The sequence below is a fragment of the Melospiza georgiana genome, chromosome 8, assembly GCF_028018845.1.
Source record: "Melospiza georgiana isolate bMelGeo1 chromosome 8, bMelGeo1.pri, whole genome shotgun sequence".
NCBI classification, from domain to species: domain Eukaryota; kingdom Metazoa; phylum Chordata; class Aves; order Passeriformes; family Passerellidae; genus Melospiza; species Melospiza georgiana.
In genome coordinates this window covers 6,307,755-6,322,626 of record NC_080437.1, presented here as the reverse complement: position 1 = coordinate 6,322,626, position 14,872 = coordinate 6,307,755, and the positions used below count along the sequence as shown (strand labels likewise).

General features: G+C 45.3%; 1 protein-coding gene across 4 annotated transcripts in view; it reads left to right on the top strand.

Moving 5' to 3' along the window:
• Window positions 1-14,872, top strand: part of PCDH15 (protocadherin related 15) — a 638,977-nt gene that overhangs the window by 564,595 nt on the left and 59,510 nt on the right. For all 4 annotated transcript variants that reach the window (XM_058028641.1, XM_058028640.1, XM_058028642.1 and 1 more), the window contains 2 exons: window positions 10,924-11,033; window positions 12,206-12,349. In XM_058028641.1, coding sequence (XP_057884624.1) covers window positions 10,924-11,033; window positions 12,206-12,349 — 254 coding nt within the window. The remainder of the gene's footprint in view (window positions 1-10,923; window positions 11,034-12,205; window positions 12,350-14,872) is intronic.

Here is a 14,872-nt window from a genome sequence, read left to right as displayed (position 1 = left end):
TCAGAAATTGCTGAGGGGGTCTGGAGCATCTTCCCTGTGGATCCAGGCTGGGAGAGCTGGGAATGCTCAGCCTGGAGAAGGGAAGGGTGTGTGGAGACCTCAGAGCTCCTTCCAGGGCCTGAAGGGACACAGGGGAGCTGGAGAGGGACCCTGCAACAGGAACTGGAGGGACAGGACACAGGGAATGGGTTCAGAGTGACACAGGGCAGGGCTGGATGGGATATTGGGAATTAGGAATTGTTCCCTGGCAGTGCCCAAGGCCAGGCTGGACTTTGGGGCTTGGAGCAGCCTGGGATGGTGGAAGGTGTCCCTGCCATGGCAGGGTGGCCCTGGATGGGATTTGAGGTCCCTCCCAACCCAAACCACTCAGGGATTATGAGATTTCTGAGCCTGCCTTGATCTCCAGTTCTATCCCAGGAGCTGGGAATGTTTTTTCACTGCAGTGAAGAACTCTTGCAGTACAAAGTGACTCGTAGCCCATAATACCTTTTGATAACAACACCTGAATGAATAAGCCAGGTTATCTTTGTGTCCCTGTGAACTCTTCAGGATTATCTGGACAGCCTGATTTCCCTTTCCAAAGCACAGCTCCATTCCTGGGAAGTTCTTTGCACGGTGCTAAGAAGCTCTTAAAACCTTTTGAGGACAGCAAAGGCAGTTATTCATTTTCCTCAATGTCAAAAATGGAATTAAAACAACCCCAGAAGTTTCTGATTCATCTCTGAGACTCTCAGATATTTGGGAGCAGGACTAGTGTTGGTTCCTAAGGTTTTCAGGGACTGCCACACTCTGCAGGCTGTGCTTTGTGTTTGGTTTGTGGACAGTGATGCAAGCTGGAGCTGGCAGGTGTCACAGACCCTCATTTTCCAGTGACATGGGATATCTTAAGGGTGAAAGGCAGCACAGAGCAATGGTTCCCCTTGCAAAATGGAAAGCTGCTGGATGTGGGTGCTTGAAAGTCAGATGGATTGAGAATTAGTGGCTTTAGAGTGGATTAGTATTGATCTTTGTTTGTCTAATTATCATAATCTGGGTGATTCCAGCGCTGTTCTCAAGCTGGTTTACAAACTTCCTCCCTGTGTATTTAGGGAAAGGGCAGAGTTGAACAGTTTTACCAAATAAATCTGCAGCCTGTGCTACAAAATCAAAAACAAATACAAAATAGAGAGGGAGCAGATGGCATGAGCAGAAAGGGAGATGAAAGTGCCACTCTGCCTTGAGCTGACCTGCAGAGCCTGGCAGCTCTGCCAAAGGAACACCAGCCCTGCTTGGAGCCCTCTGCACACCCAGGGAGACTTTGATTTATCATTATCTGTGTTCAGAGTGACTTCCAGAGGAGACACCAGTCAAGTGCAGGAAGGCAGAGTGGTGTTTATTCACTTTCTCTCCCTCTGCATTATTGCATCATTTAGGGCAAATTAATTGGTCTCTTTTCCCCCCCACCTTCTTTGTTTGGATTGTAAATTATTCTGGAGACTTCTAAATGCTGCTGTGCTCTCCATACTGAACTGCAAAGGGCAGCTGAAGGCTCTGAGATCCAGAAAATATAGAATGGAGTAGTTGATTTACTATAAGTGGGGGATAAAATACAGTTCCTTTGTGAGGAACTGTGAGAGATCCCCCCTGAAGTCCATCAGAGGGGATCTTCTGCATCCTTGGCTCCTCTGGAGGGGAGTGGCAAGAGAAAGCCTGTCACAGACACATTTTATGGAAAATCCTTTCCTTGGGATTTTTCCTCCTGAGAAGCTGAGAGGCCTCAGGAACAAAATGCAAACAATGAATATCTGCTGCTGTGGAATGCAACAGGTGCATCTGTGATTGGTCTCATGTGGTTGTTTCTGATTAATGGCCAATCACAGTCAGCTGGCTCGGACTCTCCGTCCAAGCCACAAACCTTCGTTATCATTCTTTCTTTTTCTATTCTTAGCCAGCCTTCTAATGAAATCCTTTCTTCTATTCTTTTAGTATTGTTTTAATATAATATATATCATAAAATAATAAATCAAGCCTTCTGAAACATGGAGTCAGATCCTCGTCTCTCCCTTCATCCTAAGATCCCTGTGAACACCGTCACAAAAGCCAGGTGGGATTTGGGATGTTTCCCACCCCCTCCCTCTGAGATGTTTCACTCCCTCTGAGAATCAGAGCAGCAGCAGGGCAATCTCCCCCCTCTCTTCAACTGCCTGGAAAAAGGTTGGAGCCAGGATGGGGTCGGGCTGTGCTGCCAGGGAACAGGGACAGGACAAGGGGAAAGGACCTCAGGCTGGGCCAGGGGAGGCTCAGCTGGGACAGCAGCAGCAATTTCTGCATGCAAAGGGTGCTCAGGCCTTGGCAGGGGCTGCCCAGGGCAAGGGTGGAGTCACCATCCTTGGAAGAGCTCACACAGGTGTGGATTGGTAGGGGTTGGCTGAGGATGACTTAGAGAGAGCTGGTGGCAGCAGTGCCTGGCAAACAAAGTGATTTCCAAGAGAGGCATTGTTCCATAAAAGCACAGTGGGGAGAAAGGAGGCAAAAATCCCAAAGAATCAAAGTGCTGAGGCATGTGGACATTTAGGTGGAGATGGCTGGGCCACCTCAGGTGGTGTGGATGTTTAGATGGAGGTGGCTGGGCTCAGCTGACCTTTGGAGCCAGAGGAGGACACAGCTGATGCTGCTTTTGTCACCACATCTCCCTCAGGGTGTTGGCTGTCAGATTCCAGGGGTTTTCTAAAGAACTGGTTGAAGACGTGGACACGTGCAGTGTCTCCAGCCTTGGGTTGGTGGGGACAGGGACATTTTCTACATCCCTGCCCCAAACAGGGTGAGAAATTCACACAAATTAATAAATGTTTTTAATACTAGTTTTGATCTCTGCTTTGTGCCAGCAAAATGGTCTCTGGATAAAGAACTGTGGAATTCCAGAGGGGATTGGGTTGGGGGGGACCTTAAAGTTCATCTTGTCCCACCCCTGCTATGGGCAGGGCCACCTTCCACTATCCCAGGTTGCTCCAAGCCTGTCCAGCATCCCTTGGATACTTCCAGCCACAGCTCCTCTGGGCAACCAAAAAAAACAACAAAAAAAAAAAAGATGGTTAAAACCTAATAAACCAAATAATTCAATTTTTTGAGAAAAAAAATTTCCCTTTCCCAAGCTCTTCTTTCTTTTGTCCTGACTTCACCCAGATCACCTCTGGATCAAGGATTTCATCCAAAGTTTCCATTACTTCACAACAACTTATGGCAGCACTTTCATTTCTTAATTAACAGATATTAATTAGTAGCGCTGTGAAAGAGTGGAGACCAGATGTGACTGGAACCTCAGATGAATATAAAGAGGTATTTTTAGCAAGCCTGTCCTCTTTATGAGCACGTCCTCCATTTAAAAGAGTAAAAGTTGAAAGGGATTTGAGGTCTTTTTGGTGTTGTGTTAATTAATAAATTCCACATCCTCTGCGAGGGGAAGGTCATTGCTCGTAGCTGGAGCAGGGAATGGGATGGGAACCAGGAGCAGCATCATTGTTTCCTAATTAGTGCCTGTGGGCACACTAACCAGGTGTTCAGTCATTCCAGAACAGGAAAAATGGGGAATTTTGCAAACTTACAGCTTCTGTTAGTGTTGCATTACAGCTCCCCAGCCTGTCAGCAAAGATGTGTCCAGTTGCCCGGCAATCTGAAGTTTTATGGGGAAATATGGGAAGCTGTGAATTCCAAGCTGTAACTCAATCTAAGTGTAGTGTGGCATTTTATTTGATTTTATTTCTCTCCCAGCACCAGCACTGCTGTGGAAATGTGTTCTGCCTAAAAAGGGAGATCTGGGGACACGTGGAGCTCACTTTCCCTCGGTAGAAGAGGTGTCATAGTGTTTTCCACCCAGTTAAATTCTTTATATTGGAGTCAAACACCATCCAAGCAAACGGATTTCACAAAATAAAATCATGGAGCTGTATCAGGAAGAGATTTTTCCCAGTTCTCTGGTTTCCTGCTGTTCACTCAGACAGTTTTCCTCATTGGGAAATAGGGAATGGGGAAGCCTGCAAAGTGGCATTGCATGGTTATTGCATGTAATTTGGTGCTTTCTTCAGAAAGGTGGAAAAAGCATCCACAGTGCTCTGGGTTGGAGCTCAGGAGTTGGAAAGAGTGGTCCTTTCCAACTTGGGATATTCCATGGTTCTCAATATCTGAGAATCTCAATTCTCACTTCCATGGTTCTCAATATCTGTGAATGGCTGAGGCCCTGATCAATCAGAGAATTCCAGAATGGCTTTGGCTGGAGGGGACCTTAAATTCCATCCAGGGCCACCCCTGCCATGGGCAGGGACACCTTCCACTGTCCCAGGCTGCTCCAAACCCATCCAACATTGCCTTGGGCACTGCCAGGATATCAATTCCACCTTAGATGCTTTTCTTTAAACCTCTGCAAGTTTTCCTTCTTCCCCCTAGCAGAACTCCCTGGGATTTTCCCCTGTTAGGGATCATTTTTCCCCTCAGGAATCATTTTCCCTTTCTTGTCAGAGTCCACAGGTGGTTATTTTTGTCCCTCAAAAGTGTTTTGTCTCTCAAAATATTTTGTTTAATGCTGGTCGATTCCATTTGGATCATCCTTTTCCCAGCACATCCAGGTCCTTCCACTGCTTCTCCCACCTTTCCTAGGATGGAATTTACATTTTATTCAGGGAATACCACAGATAACCTTCTAGTTGCAGCATTTTTGAGATGTGAGGGTAAAAGCAGTCCATGTTTTCCTCACACTTAAGCTGGAGCTTCCAACATACATTTGGAATTTGCATCTCACATCAGTGGCAGCTTGGATCCAGGAAAATGTGTGTGATTTTCCCTTTGGAATCAGGGGTTTGGAGTGATTTTCTGCTGGTACTTTGTTTGGTTTGTAATAAAAAATTAGCAAATGTGGTCATAAAGTTAAATTATTTCTCCAGCAGGCACTGAAGCAGGATTTGCCATGGAAAAATTAGGGAACAAGTTACCAGGTGATTACAGGAATAAGATCCTTTCCCCCCTACTTTTCCTTGTGTTAGTAGTGCTGATTGCATTTTATTAAAACCCTATACTTCTTTATACCACATGAAAAGGAAAGTCGAATTTTAGGAATTATTTTTCAATGAAAATAGTTCTGATGTGATGTTTCCTGTGGAGGAGGAAAGCACAGGGAGCCAGATCCCAGCAAGGAATCTGTGCTTGGAAAGGCTGAGGGCCAAATTTCCAACACCGCATTAATTAAATGTAGCATTAAATCACTCTATGTGTGGATATGGAACTGAAATTATCATTAATTTTAGTATTAACCCCATTGGCATCCAGCAATGTGTTTTCCTTCCAGCCATGTTATCCTTGGAATTTATCCCATCAGTCTGACCAATGCAAGCGTGTGACTTTGCCCTACTTTGGGCTTGGTGGGCATTTTTTCCTCCTTTTTTTCTCTGTTTCTGCAGAATCCTGCCAGTAATATTCCTGCCTTTGTGGCCTCAGGTTTAATTTGGGAAGATTGGAGGGATAACATGAGCACAGAGAGGTCAGGAGAGCAAAACCTGACATTTGGGTTAAAATACAATAGGTTAAGACAGGACCACAGGAGCAATGTCCAGACTCCCTTGTCATTTGTTTTGGAGATAAATACCATGGGAAGGTCAGAGTGCCTCCAGCCAATCTGGGAATTGAGACAGAAAGGCAGGGAATCAAGTCCAGGAAGGAATATGTGACACTCTGAAGATAAGCTTAAGGCAAAAAATTAAAATTGAGACAAAAATATTATTTTCCAGAAAAAAAAAAAATTATCATTGCCTGGGACAAGCTGTTCAAGCAGTTACTAGGAAAGCAAAAACTTGATAAATTGATGAATTATTGCTCTGAAACATGTATAAAACTTGATAAAATGCTGGTTTATTGCTCTAAATATGTCCAGGTCTATCTTTTATTGAGTCAAGGTAGTTACGATGTGTTAGTGAAAGGGTTAAAAGAGCTGCCATAGAGATCATGGAATTCCAGACTGGTTTGAGTTGGAAGAGACATTAAAATCCATCCTGTGCCACCCCTGCCATGGGAGGGACACCTTCCACTGTCCCAGGCTGCTCCAAGCCCTGTCCAACCTGGCCTTGAAGATGTTTTAGGGATACCTTCCAGGGATCCAGGGGCAGCCACAGCTGCTCTGGCCCTCCCACCACCTTAAAAATAAAAATACTCTCAATGCTAATCAAATTGAGGTCATCAATTTAATTAAACAGCACCAAAACTTAATTTCTAAGGGTTTTTTATGAACCTCCATAAATTGAAATATAAATATATATAAATATTTTGTATTATAATATTCTGTATAAATAGATATAAAATATAAAGTCACAAAGTAGAGGCAACTGAAGTTGCTCATATGGAGTCCATTCACATCCCACTATTAAGCTTCAGCTCTAAACCAATTTTCCAAATTATTATTGGGTTTGCTGGCTTGAAATTTAATTTTTTATTAAATCTCGCACTCATGCTTTTGGAGATAGACAAGTTTCATGGTGAATTTAAAGCATATTGGCTATCAGGCAAATTGAAAAAGGGCTGGGAGTGATGTGTTGAGCACAGGGGAAAAGAAGAAGCAGAAAAGTAGAGAGGAAAAGTTAAAATTTCACTTGGACACTTCCAGTAGTTGTGTCCTGCAATGTAATGGAGACGTGCTCAGTCTTCCTTTCCCACTCTGATCAAGACACAAATAATTAAGATATAGCAAATTCAGTGGGGTTTTTTTTTTAATTATATTTATTTTCACTAGGTTTGTGCACAAATAATGTCTTTATTTTGATTCTGCTCTTTGTGGTTGCCTTGTTTATTTTCTGAGGGATAAAATGCATTTTGTGGTTTTATACTCAAAGAAATCAACGAGGTCTCTCCTGGTCTCCATTCCACCCTGGATGCTCCCAAGCTATCATTTGTTATTCCTGTGGAAAAGTTAAAGTGAATCAAAGGGCCTAAATGCCACATTGCTGGGATGGTCATGGAAAAAAAATAAGATTGGAAATGGATGAAATAAATTAAAGTTGTCACTGGGTGGTTGTGTGGAGAAGGGGAGATTAAAACTCTGGAAAAGGCTGAGGTGGGATGGGGATTAAAGTGGGTGTTAATTGTGGTTTATCCCCGAGATTTGTGGGATGCAGGTGGATTTTATAATTTATTGCAAGGGACATTCTCACATCCAGGGATGGGATGGATGTGGGTCCTGTGCGTGGGAGTTTTGGGAAGAAATCAGAAATCACAGGTTTGAGAAGATGGGGAGTTCAGTGGTTCAGAAAGAAACCATTTCATTGAGAATGTTTCAAACATTTCAAGCAATTCCAGGGCAGGGAATGGAGCCCCAGGAGGGGCTGAGGGAGCTGGCAAGGGGCTGAGCCTGGAGCAAAGGAGGCTCAGGGGGCCCTTGTGGCTCTGCACAACTCCCTGCCAGGAGGGGACAGCCAGGGGGGGTCGGGCTGTGCTGCCAGGGAACAGGGACAGGACAAGGGGAAAGGGCCTCAGGCTGGGCCAGGGGAGGCTCAGCTGGGACAGCAGCAGCAATTTCTGCATGCAAAGGGTGCTCAGGCCTTGGCAGGGGCTGCCCAGGGAGCTTTGCAGTGCCCAGCCCTGCAGGTGTTGATAAACTGTGTGGATGTGGCACTTGGGGACATGGTTAGTGGTGAGCAGGATGGGGCTGGTTGATGGTTGGACTTGATGGTCTTGGAGGTCTTTTCCATCCTTAAGAACTCTGGTTCCATGGAGCCAGCACTGGGCTCGGAGGCAGAGACACACCCAGGTGACAATGACACACCCACATCCACCCAGGTGACAATGACAAACCAACCCTGCCCAGGTGACACTGACAAACCAATCCCTTCACCCTCTCTGCCCCCAGTGGTGTCGACTCACAGAAATTCCCTTCCCTTCCACTCCCATGGATGTTTTGTCATCCTTTCCTGGGTGGTTTGGTCTGGATTCTCCTGCTTTCCTCTTCCCAAAAAATTCCAGCTTTTATCATGCAGCGATGCAAAATTATGGCATTAAAACACCTTTGCCTGTGCTCTGAAACATCTTCAAATAATATGCCAGGGGAAAAAAAAGCACCATTATTCATCTTAGCCATTAAACATGGGAAAATAAGAAATTTATTCCCTTAGAAAGGTTATTAGAGCTGGAAGCACAGGATAAAAGCAGGATATAGGAAGTTGGATGCTCATGTTTTGCTGTTTTGCTTTTCCTCAATCCAGACGAATGCTGTGGAGGGATGAGCTGGATTTTACTGCAGCTGATGCATTGCTCCTGTTGTTCCCAATCCCTGGAATTAAAGGAAAGGAATGAAATCAGTGCAGTTATCATAGGGGGGAGTGGGGAGTGCTGTTCTTCCCCTTCCCTCCAGAGCAAACACAAAACCTCTCACTAATTGTTATTGATTTGTCAATCCCTTGGATTCAGCACTGGCAGAGGGAGCTATCAGGTCATTCCCACTGCAGAAATATGCTGGAATTGTGCTGGGAATGAAATGTAGGGCTTTTGTAACACTCCCACACTTTTAAAAGACAAAGCAAACAAAATCATCTATAATGCAACATAAAAAGGACATTTTCCTCTCTGACCTCATCAAAAGAACTCCAGCTTTAAATGCTTCCAGCTTTGAAAGGTTTTGCTCCTGTCTTTTCCTGCCTTTTGGCATGTTTTTAATCCCTAAGATTAGCATTTGCATTGGTTAAATGCACCTTAAAAAGCTTTTCATAGCAATGGTTTAAGAGCTTAATAAATTAAGGAATTTTATTCCAGCCACTGACACAGAACAGTGGGAGCAGAGGGATCTGCTCCAGGCATGTGGTTTTGAGTAAAAGGGGATTTTTCCATCAGTGAAAAAAAGAGAAGATCACTGTCATGTTGCATGATCCAAAACTTAATTCCATATATTCGTTATCCCTAAATTTTTGTGGGAAGTTCAAAGCAACATTGATTCCAAAGGAAATGTTTGTAAGGCAGACTTCAAGGGAAGTTTGGCCACTTCTTGGTGGGAGAAGTTTGGGTTCAATAGTTTGGATCGTGTCCTGGGGTTCCAACTTTGATATAACCATGGAATATCCTGAATTGTAAGGGACACACAAGGGTTATTGATCCCAGCTCCTGCCCAGACACCCCAACAATCCCACCCTGTCCCTGAGAGCGTTGTCCCAGCACTCCTGGAGCTCTGGCAGCCTCAGGGCCGTGCCCATTCCCTGCCCTTAGGATGGGAGAATGTGCTGTGGGGTGGGGGATTTGAAAACCACCTGAAAGATGAAAGGAGAAAGTGATAAAATATTAATGGAATCACAGAATTATTTAGGCCTGAAAAGACCCCTGGGATCATCCAATAAACTGTTCCCCCAGCACTGCCAGGGCCACCACCAGGCCTTGTCCCCAGGTGCCATTTGGCCTTCTGAATACCTCCATGATATTGAAGCAGCTGTAGATCCTGTCCAGAATTTTGAATATCAGTGCACAACTCATCTTCAAACTCAGGAGCCTCTCTGAGCAGATCCTCCTCTGGTGTTTATTTTGTTATCTATAGAATGAGTGTCATTTTTAAAAATCTGCATTATACAGTAAAAAACCCCATCTACATTCGGAGACAAGTGTCAAGATTTCCTTGTAAATTGATTGTGAAGAGTTTGAAACGTGAATTTAACCACTGCTTGCCATGAGGAAAATCTGAGGAGGAGAATTTGAGATGAGCTCAAGCCTTTCACTTCTCCTTGTTGAAATTGTTTGGATTGGTGATTTAAAGACATCAGCACAGAGTCATGGAATGGTTTGGGTTCAAAGGGCCTCGAAGCCCACCCAGTGCCACCCCTGCCATGGCAGGGACACCTTCCACTGTCCCAGGCTGCTCCAGCCCCAAAGTCCAGCCTGGCCTTGGGCACTGCCAGGGATCCAGGGGCAGCCACAGCTGCTCTGGGCACCCTGTGCCAGGGCCTGCCCACCCTTACAGAGGTTGGGTAGCCTTGGGTTGCAGTTCATATCCTAAAAAGCATCCTGGATTTTAGTACCAAATGTGTTGGCAGGAAATTTTTTTTATATTTTTGTGAAGAGTGGAAATTCCTGTAGAGGTGGCCCCAATGTGATTCCTGTTTAAGGCATGGAATTTTACCCATGCATGAGTTTTCTTGTGTCATTTTCTGACACATTACTGAGTTTTCTTAGTAGACTTGAATATATTCAAGATCTATTATAAAAGAGATCTATATATATAAAAAGTATATATAGAAAAGATCTATTTTGTCTTTTACTTCCCATTTATAAGGCTGTGGTGGTGGGACGGTGTTCACAGGGGTTCTTGGACTGGGGAAGAGATGAGGATCTGACTCCATATTTCAGAAGGCTTGTTTTATTATTTTATGATATATATTACATTAAAACTATACTAAAGGAATAAAAGAAAGGATTTCATCAGAAGGCTGGCTAAGAATAGAATCAGAAAGAATGATAAGAAAAGCTTCTGTCTCGGACAGAGTGTCTGAGCCAGCTGACTGTGATTGGCCATTAATTACAAACAACTCTATGAGACCAATCACAGATGCACCTGTTGCATTCCACAGCAGCAGATAATCATTGTTTGCATTTTGTTCCTGAGGCCCCTCAGCTTCTCAGGAGGAAAAATCCTAAGGAAAGGATTTTCAATAAAAGATATCTGTGTCATGGTGGTTCTTGTTTCTCATTATTCCCTGCTTTCCCACTTCTCAGATCCAAGAATCATTACATCTTTACGTTGCCACCTCTTGTCTGTTGGACTTCTCAGCGACTTTTACATTCTCATAGGTTAAACATTTTCCTTTTTAATATGGTTTTCCCTCATAACAGATCCTTTGGCAGCCGAATAGGTGGAGGCCATACTAACCTGAGGGATAAGTGTCAATGATCTGCTGCTCAGGAATGTAACACAAATCCTTCTGTCCCACTCTGCAGGCCTCCCCCAGTGAGTGAGAGTGCCCCGAAGGGAACCGTGGTCACCGTTGTCACCGCGGCCGCCTTGAACCAGACAGTGGTGTACTCCATTGTCTCAGGGAATGAGGAGGGTAAGTGTAATCAAATTAATATTAATATTAATATTTCAGTCTTGTGGTTATGGGGAGATCTGCGAGAAATTGTGGAGAAGTAAAGCTGCTGAGGTGAATCACAGAATCGTTGAGGTTGGAGAAGAACTCTCAGGTCATCAAAGTGAAATCCCACCTGGACAAGCAGGAGGGAATTCCAGGGCTGGAAGGGAGCAACAAGAAACCTGGAGAGGGATTTTTTGTAAAGAACAAGGTAAGGGGGAATGGCTTCAGGCTGGAACAGAGAAGTTTAGATGGGATATTGGGAATTAGGAATTGTTCCCTGGCAGGGTGGGCAGGCCCTGGCACAGGGTGCCCAGAGCAGCTGTGGCTGCCCCTGGATCCCTGGCAGCACCCAAGGCCAGGTTGGACAGGGCTTGGAGACCCTGGAATGCTGGAACATGTCCCTGCCCATGGCAGGGGTGGCACTAGATGGGCTTTGAGGTCCCTTCTCACCCAAACCATTCTATGATTCTGTAACTACCATTATCATGCCTTTGGAGATAAGCTAAAGATCAGATTAATTAGCAAAATTACAAGAAAATCTTTCTCACTGATGTGAAAAGTCCTGTGGATGCCACATAGTGTGAGTCCATGGCACATCAAAATATAAACATAAATAGCTTTGATGGAATTGACTTGCTTAAAAATCTGATTTAAGGGATTATAGATTCAGCCATGCTGTAACAAATATTGGATTAGAGCCTGATATCCAAACAAAACATCCTGCTGGGATACTCTCTGTGTTCCACCTGGAAATCTTGCCATAATAACACAGAATTACTGGGAGGGATGTAAAGAATTCCCCATCCCATCCTCCTTTTTTGTGAGATTGGGCTCTTTGTCTTGTCCCATCTTTCCATTTGTACTCAAAACACATCTGTGATGGGAGTTTTACTCTCTGATCCTTTGGGTCCCTCCCAGCTCAGGATATTCCATGATTCTGTGATGCTGGGTTGGTTATTCCAGTAGCAGGGCAGATCAAGCCACTCTGCTGCTTAAAAATATCTTCAAAGATGAGCTAGGTGGGGTTTTCCAAACCTGAGGGAGGGAGGCAGGGAATTGTGTCATCCATCCCCAAAATAAAACCCCTGGGCATTGAAAATCCCAGTTTGTGCATCTCATAAAATTCCTGTGTTTTTGCTGGCTTCCAGATGTGTTTGCCATTCACAACAGAACAGGAGTGATCACTGTGAAAAAGCCTCTGGACTATGAACGTGTCCAAAGTTACGAGCTCCGGGTGCAGGCAGACTCCCTGCAGGTGGTGAAGTCCAACAACCTGCGGGTTCCCTCCAAAAGTAAGTGTCAAAAACCCTTTCCTTTGCCATCTTTTTCACACAGATATTGCTGGTTCTTGCTGAGAAGGCTGAAACTGATCTCCAGTGACCTTGCTGTGTTTTAGGAGGGTGACGGTGATGCTGGGATCACAGCCCATGGTGCATTTTTGGATCTGTCAGCCTGACTTGCCCAGAGCAGGTGTGGCTGCAGTGTCCAAGGCCAGGCTGGACATTGGGGCTTGGAGCAGCCTGGGACAGTGGGAGCTGTCCCTGCCCATGGCAGGGGTGGCACTGGATGGCTTTGTAAATCCTTTGCAACTCATACCACTCTGGGATTCTGTGTTATTGAAGGTGCTCAAATATTTGGGAACATGCCATAAATCTTGGGAACAGCCTGAGACACTGTACAGGGGTGGCACTTCCAACACCTTCCCCTTTCCAATGCTACCCACAGAACCAGCAGGAGATTTTGGGGTTTTGAGCCAGGATTTTCGTGGGTATTTCTTTTTCCTTGAATAAGAATTGAGTGTGTGGAGTGTGTGACACATCAGGGTTAATCAGTGGTCAGGAGCTTGGCTTTGTTAAGAGCAGGGTGAGATCCTGTGCAGGTTTATCCACCATCAAGGATGCACCTGCCAGAGCTGCCTGCTTCTCTCTGTGCCTGGGAGAAATCCAGGTAAGGTTATATCCATAAAAATACAGCCAAGGAATACCCAGCAAGCAGATCAGGCTCCCATGCAGCACACAGCTTTCTCCAAGCCTTCCTGACATGGCTGAAGACACAAGGCAGTCAGCAGGTCCTTCCCTCCATTCCCTATTCTGACTCACATTCTGCACTAGGGCAGCTCTCCCAAGTGAGCAGCACTTCCAAAAAGTGCTGGCTGAATTACTTTATTCAGGAATGCTTGATAATGACTGGAGTCTGACTTCAGGCCAGCTTAAAGGAGCACAAGCTGGGTGCCTTTGGTTCTCCACGAGTATACAACACATCTATTCCTTAGAATATACACTGTGCTGCAGGGATGGCTAAAGAATTTTATAAATATATATATATTTAAAATACTTTAGTAGTGTCTGGCCAGCTCAATCACTTATGACTTCATGAAGGAAATCCCTTGATCTCTGGGTTTGATTCCTGCGTTTATACAATGAATTCTTTTCCATTTTCTTGGCACTTTGTTTATTTTTGAGGAGTTTTAATCAGGTTAAACACTACTTCTGAGTTCAGGGCACTGAATTGATGAACTGCAGTGGGAGGAGATGGGGCACAATTAACACATCACTGTGGGCTTTGCTGAGGTTGAACTGATGAATCATTTGGAGCTGGGCGACTTGGAATGCACAGCCCAAGGATTACACAACACTGAATTAGTACAGAGCTGTGACACCCACTGGCAGTGACCTCATGCCAGTTTTGGTCTTGGATACCTCTGGATCAGTGGAATTTGTTCTGGAATTTGTTCTGGAATTTGTTGGTGACCAGGGATTTCTGAGCTCTTCACTTCGAGATACACACTGAGCATGTCCAGGGAAGGGAACGGAGCTGGGGAAGGGTCTGGAGCCCCAGGAGGGGCTGAGGGAGCTGGCAAGGGGCTGAGCCTGGAGCAAAGGAGGCTCAGGGGGCCCTTGTGGCTCTGCACAACTCCCTGCCAGGAGGGGACAGCCAGGGGGGGTCGGGCTGTGCTGCCAGGGAACAGGGACAGGACAAGGGGAAAGGGCCTCAGGCTGGGCCAGGGGAGGCTCAGCTGGGACAGCAGCAGCAATTTCTGCATGCAAAGGGTGCTCAGGCCTTGGCAGGGGCTGCCCAGGGAGCTTTGCAGTGCCCAGCCCTGCAGGTGTCCCAGGCAGGGCTGGAGGTGGCACTCAGTGCTCTGGGCTGGGCACAAGGTGGGCACTGGGCACCGCTGGGGCTCCAGGGGCTGGCAGGGATTTTCCAGCCTCTGTGACCCTGGGATTCTGTAAATAACACAGCCCTGACAAACTGCTCAGCCAGCACACAGGCCTGAATGTCACAAAGCTCAGAAGATGGGCATAAAATTGTTTTCAGTCATGGTATTATAGGAAATAATTATGGAGAAGTAGGAGCTGGAGTATCCATCTGAGCACGGGAAAAGTGAAAGTGCATTAAGTGTAACTGAGCCTGTCATTGAGTGATGGTGCCAGGTGATAGCGTGGCAATAATTGAATAAATATGTGAGAAGAGAAAGTAAATTGAGATGTCCTTTGGAGTATGAGAACATCAAATTGGTGACTTAAACTGGGGGTTTCATAGATGATGCTAAATCATGCAAAGTCACATTCTTGTTTTCAGCACAGCCAAACTCATTAAAGGAGTTACTTTAACTGAAACTTCATGATATGAAATTGCTGTGTTGTTTCACTTCATTTGACTGGAAGATGAGCTGGGTTGGATGATGAGGATAACTTAAAAAGCTTGGAGTTCTTCTTGAGGATTCTGATGATGCTGAGTCCTGAAGGACCTTGAATATTAATGGAGTTTGGACAATGCTCTCAGGCACAGGTGGGGTTTTGGGGCTGTCCTGT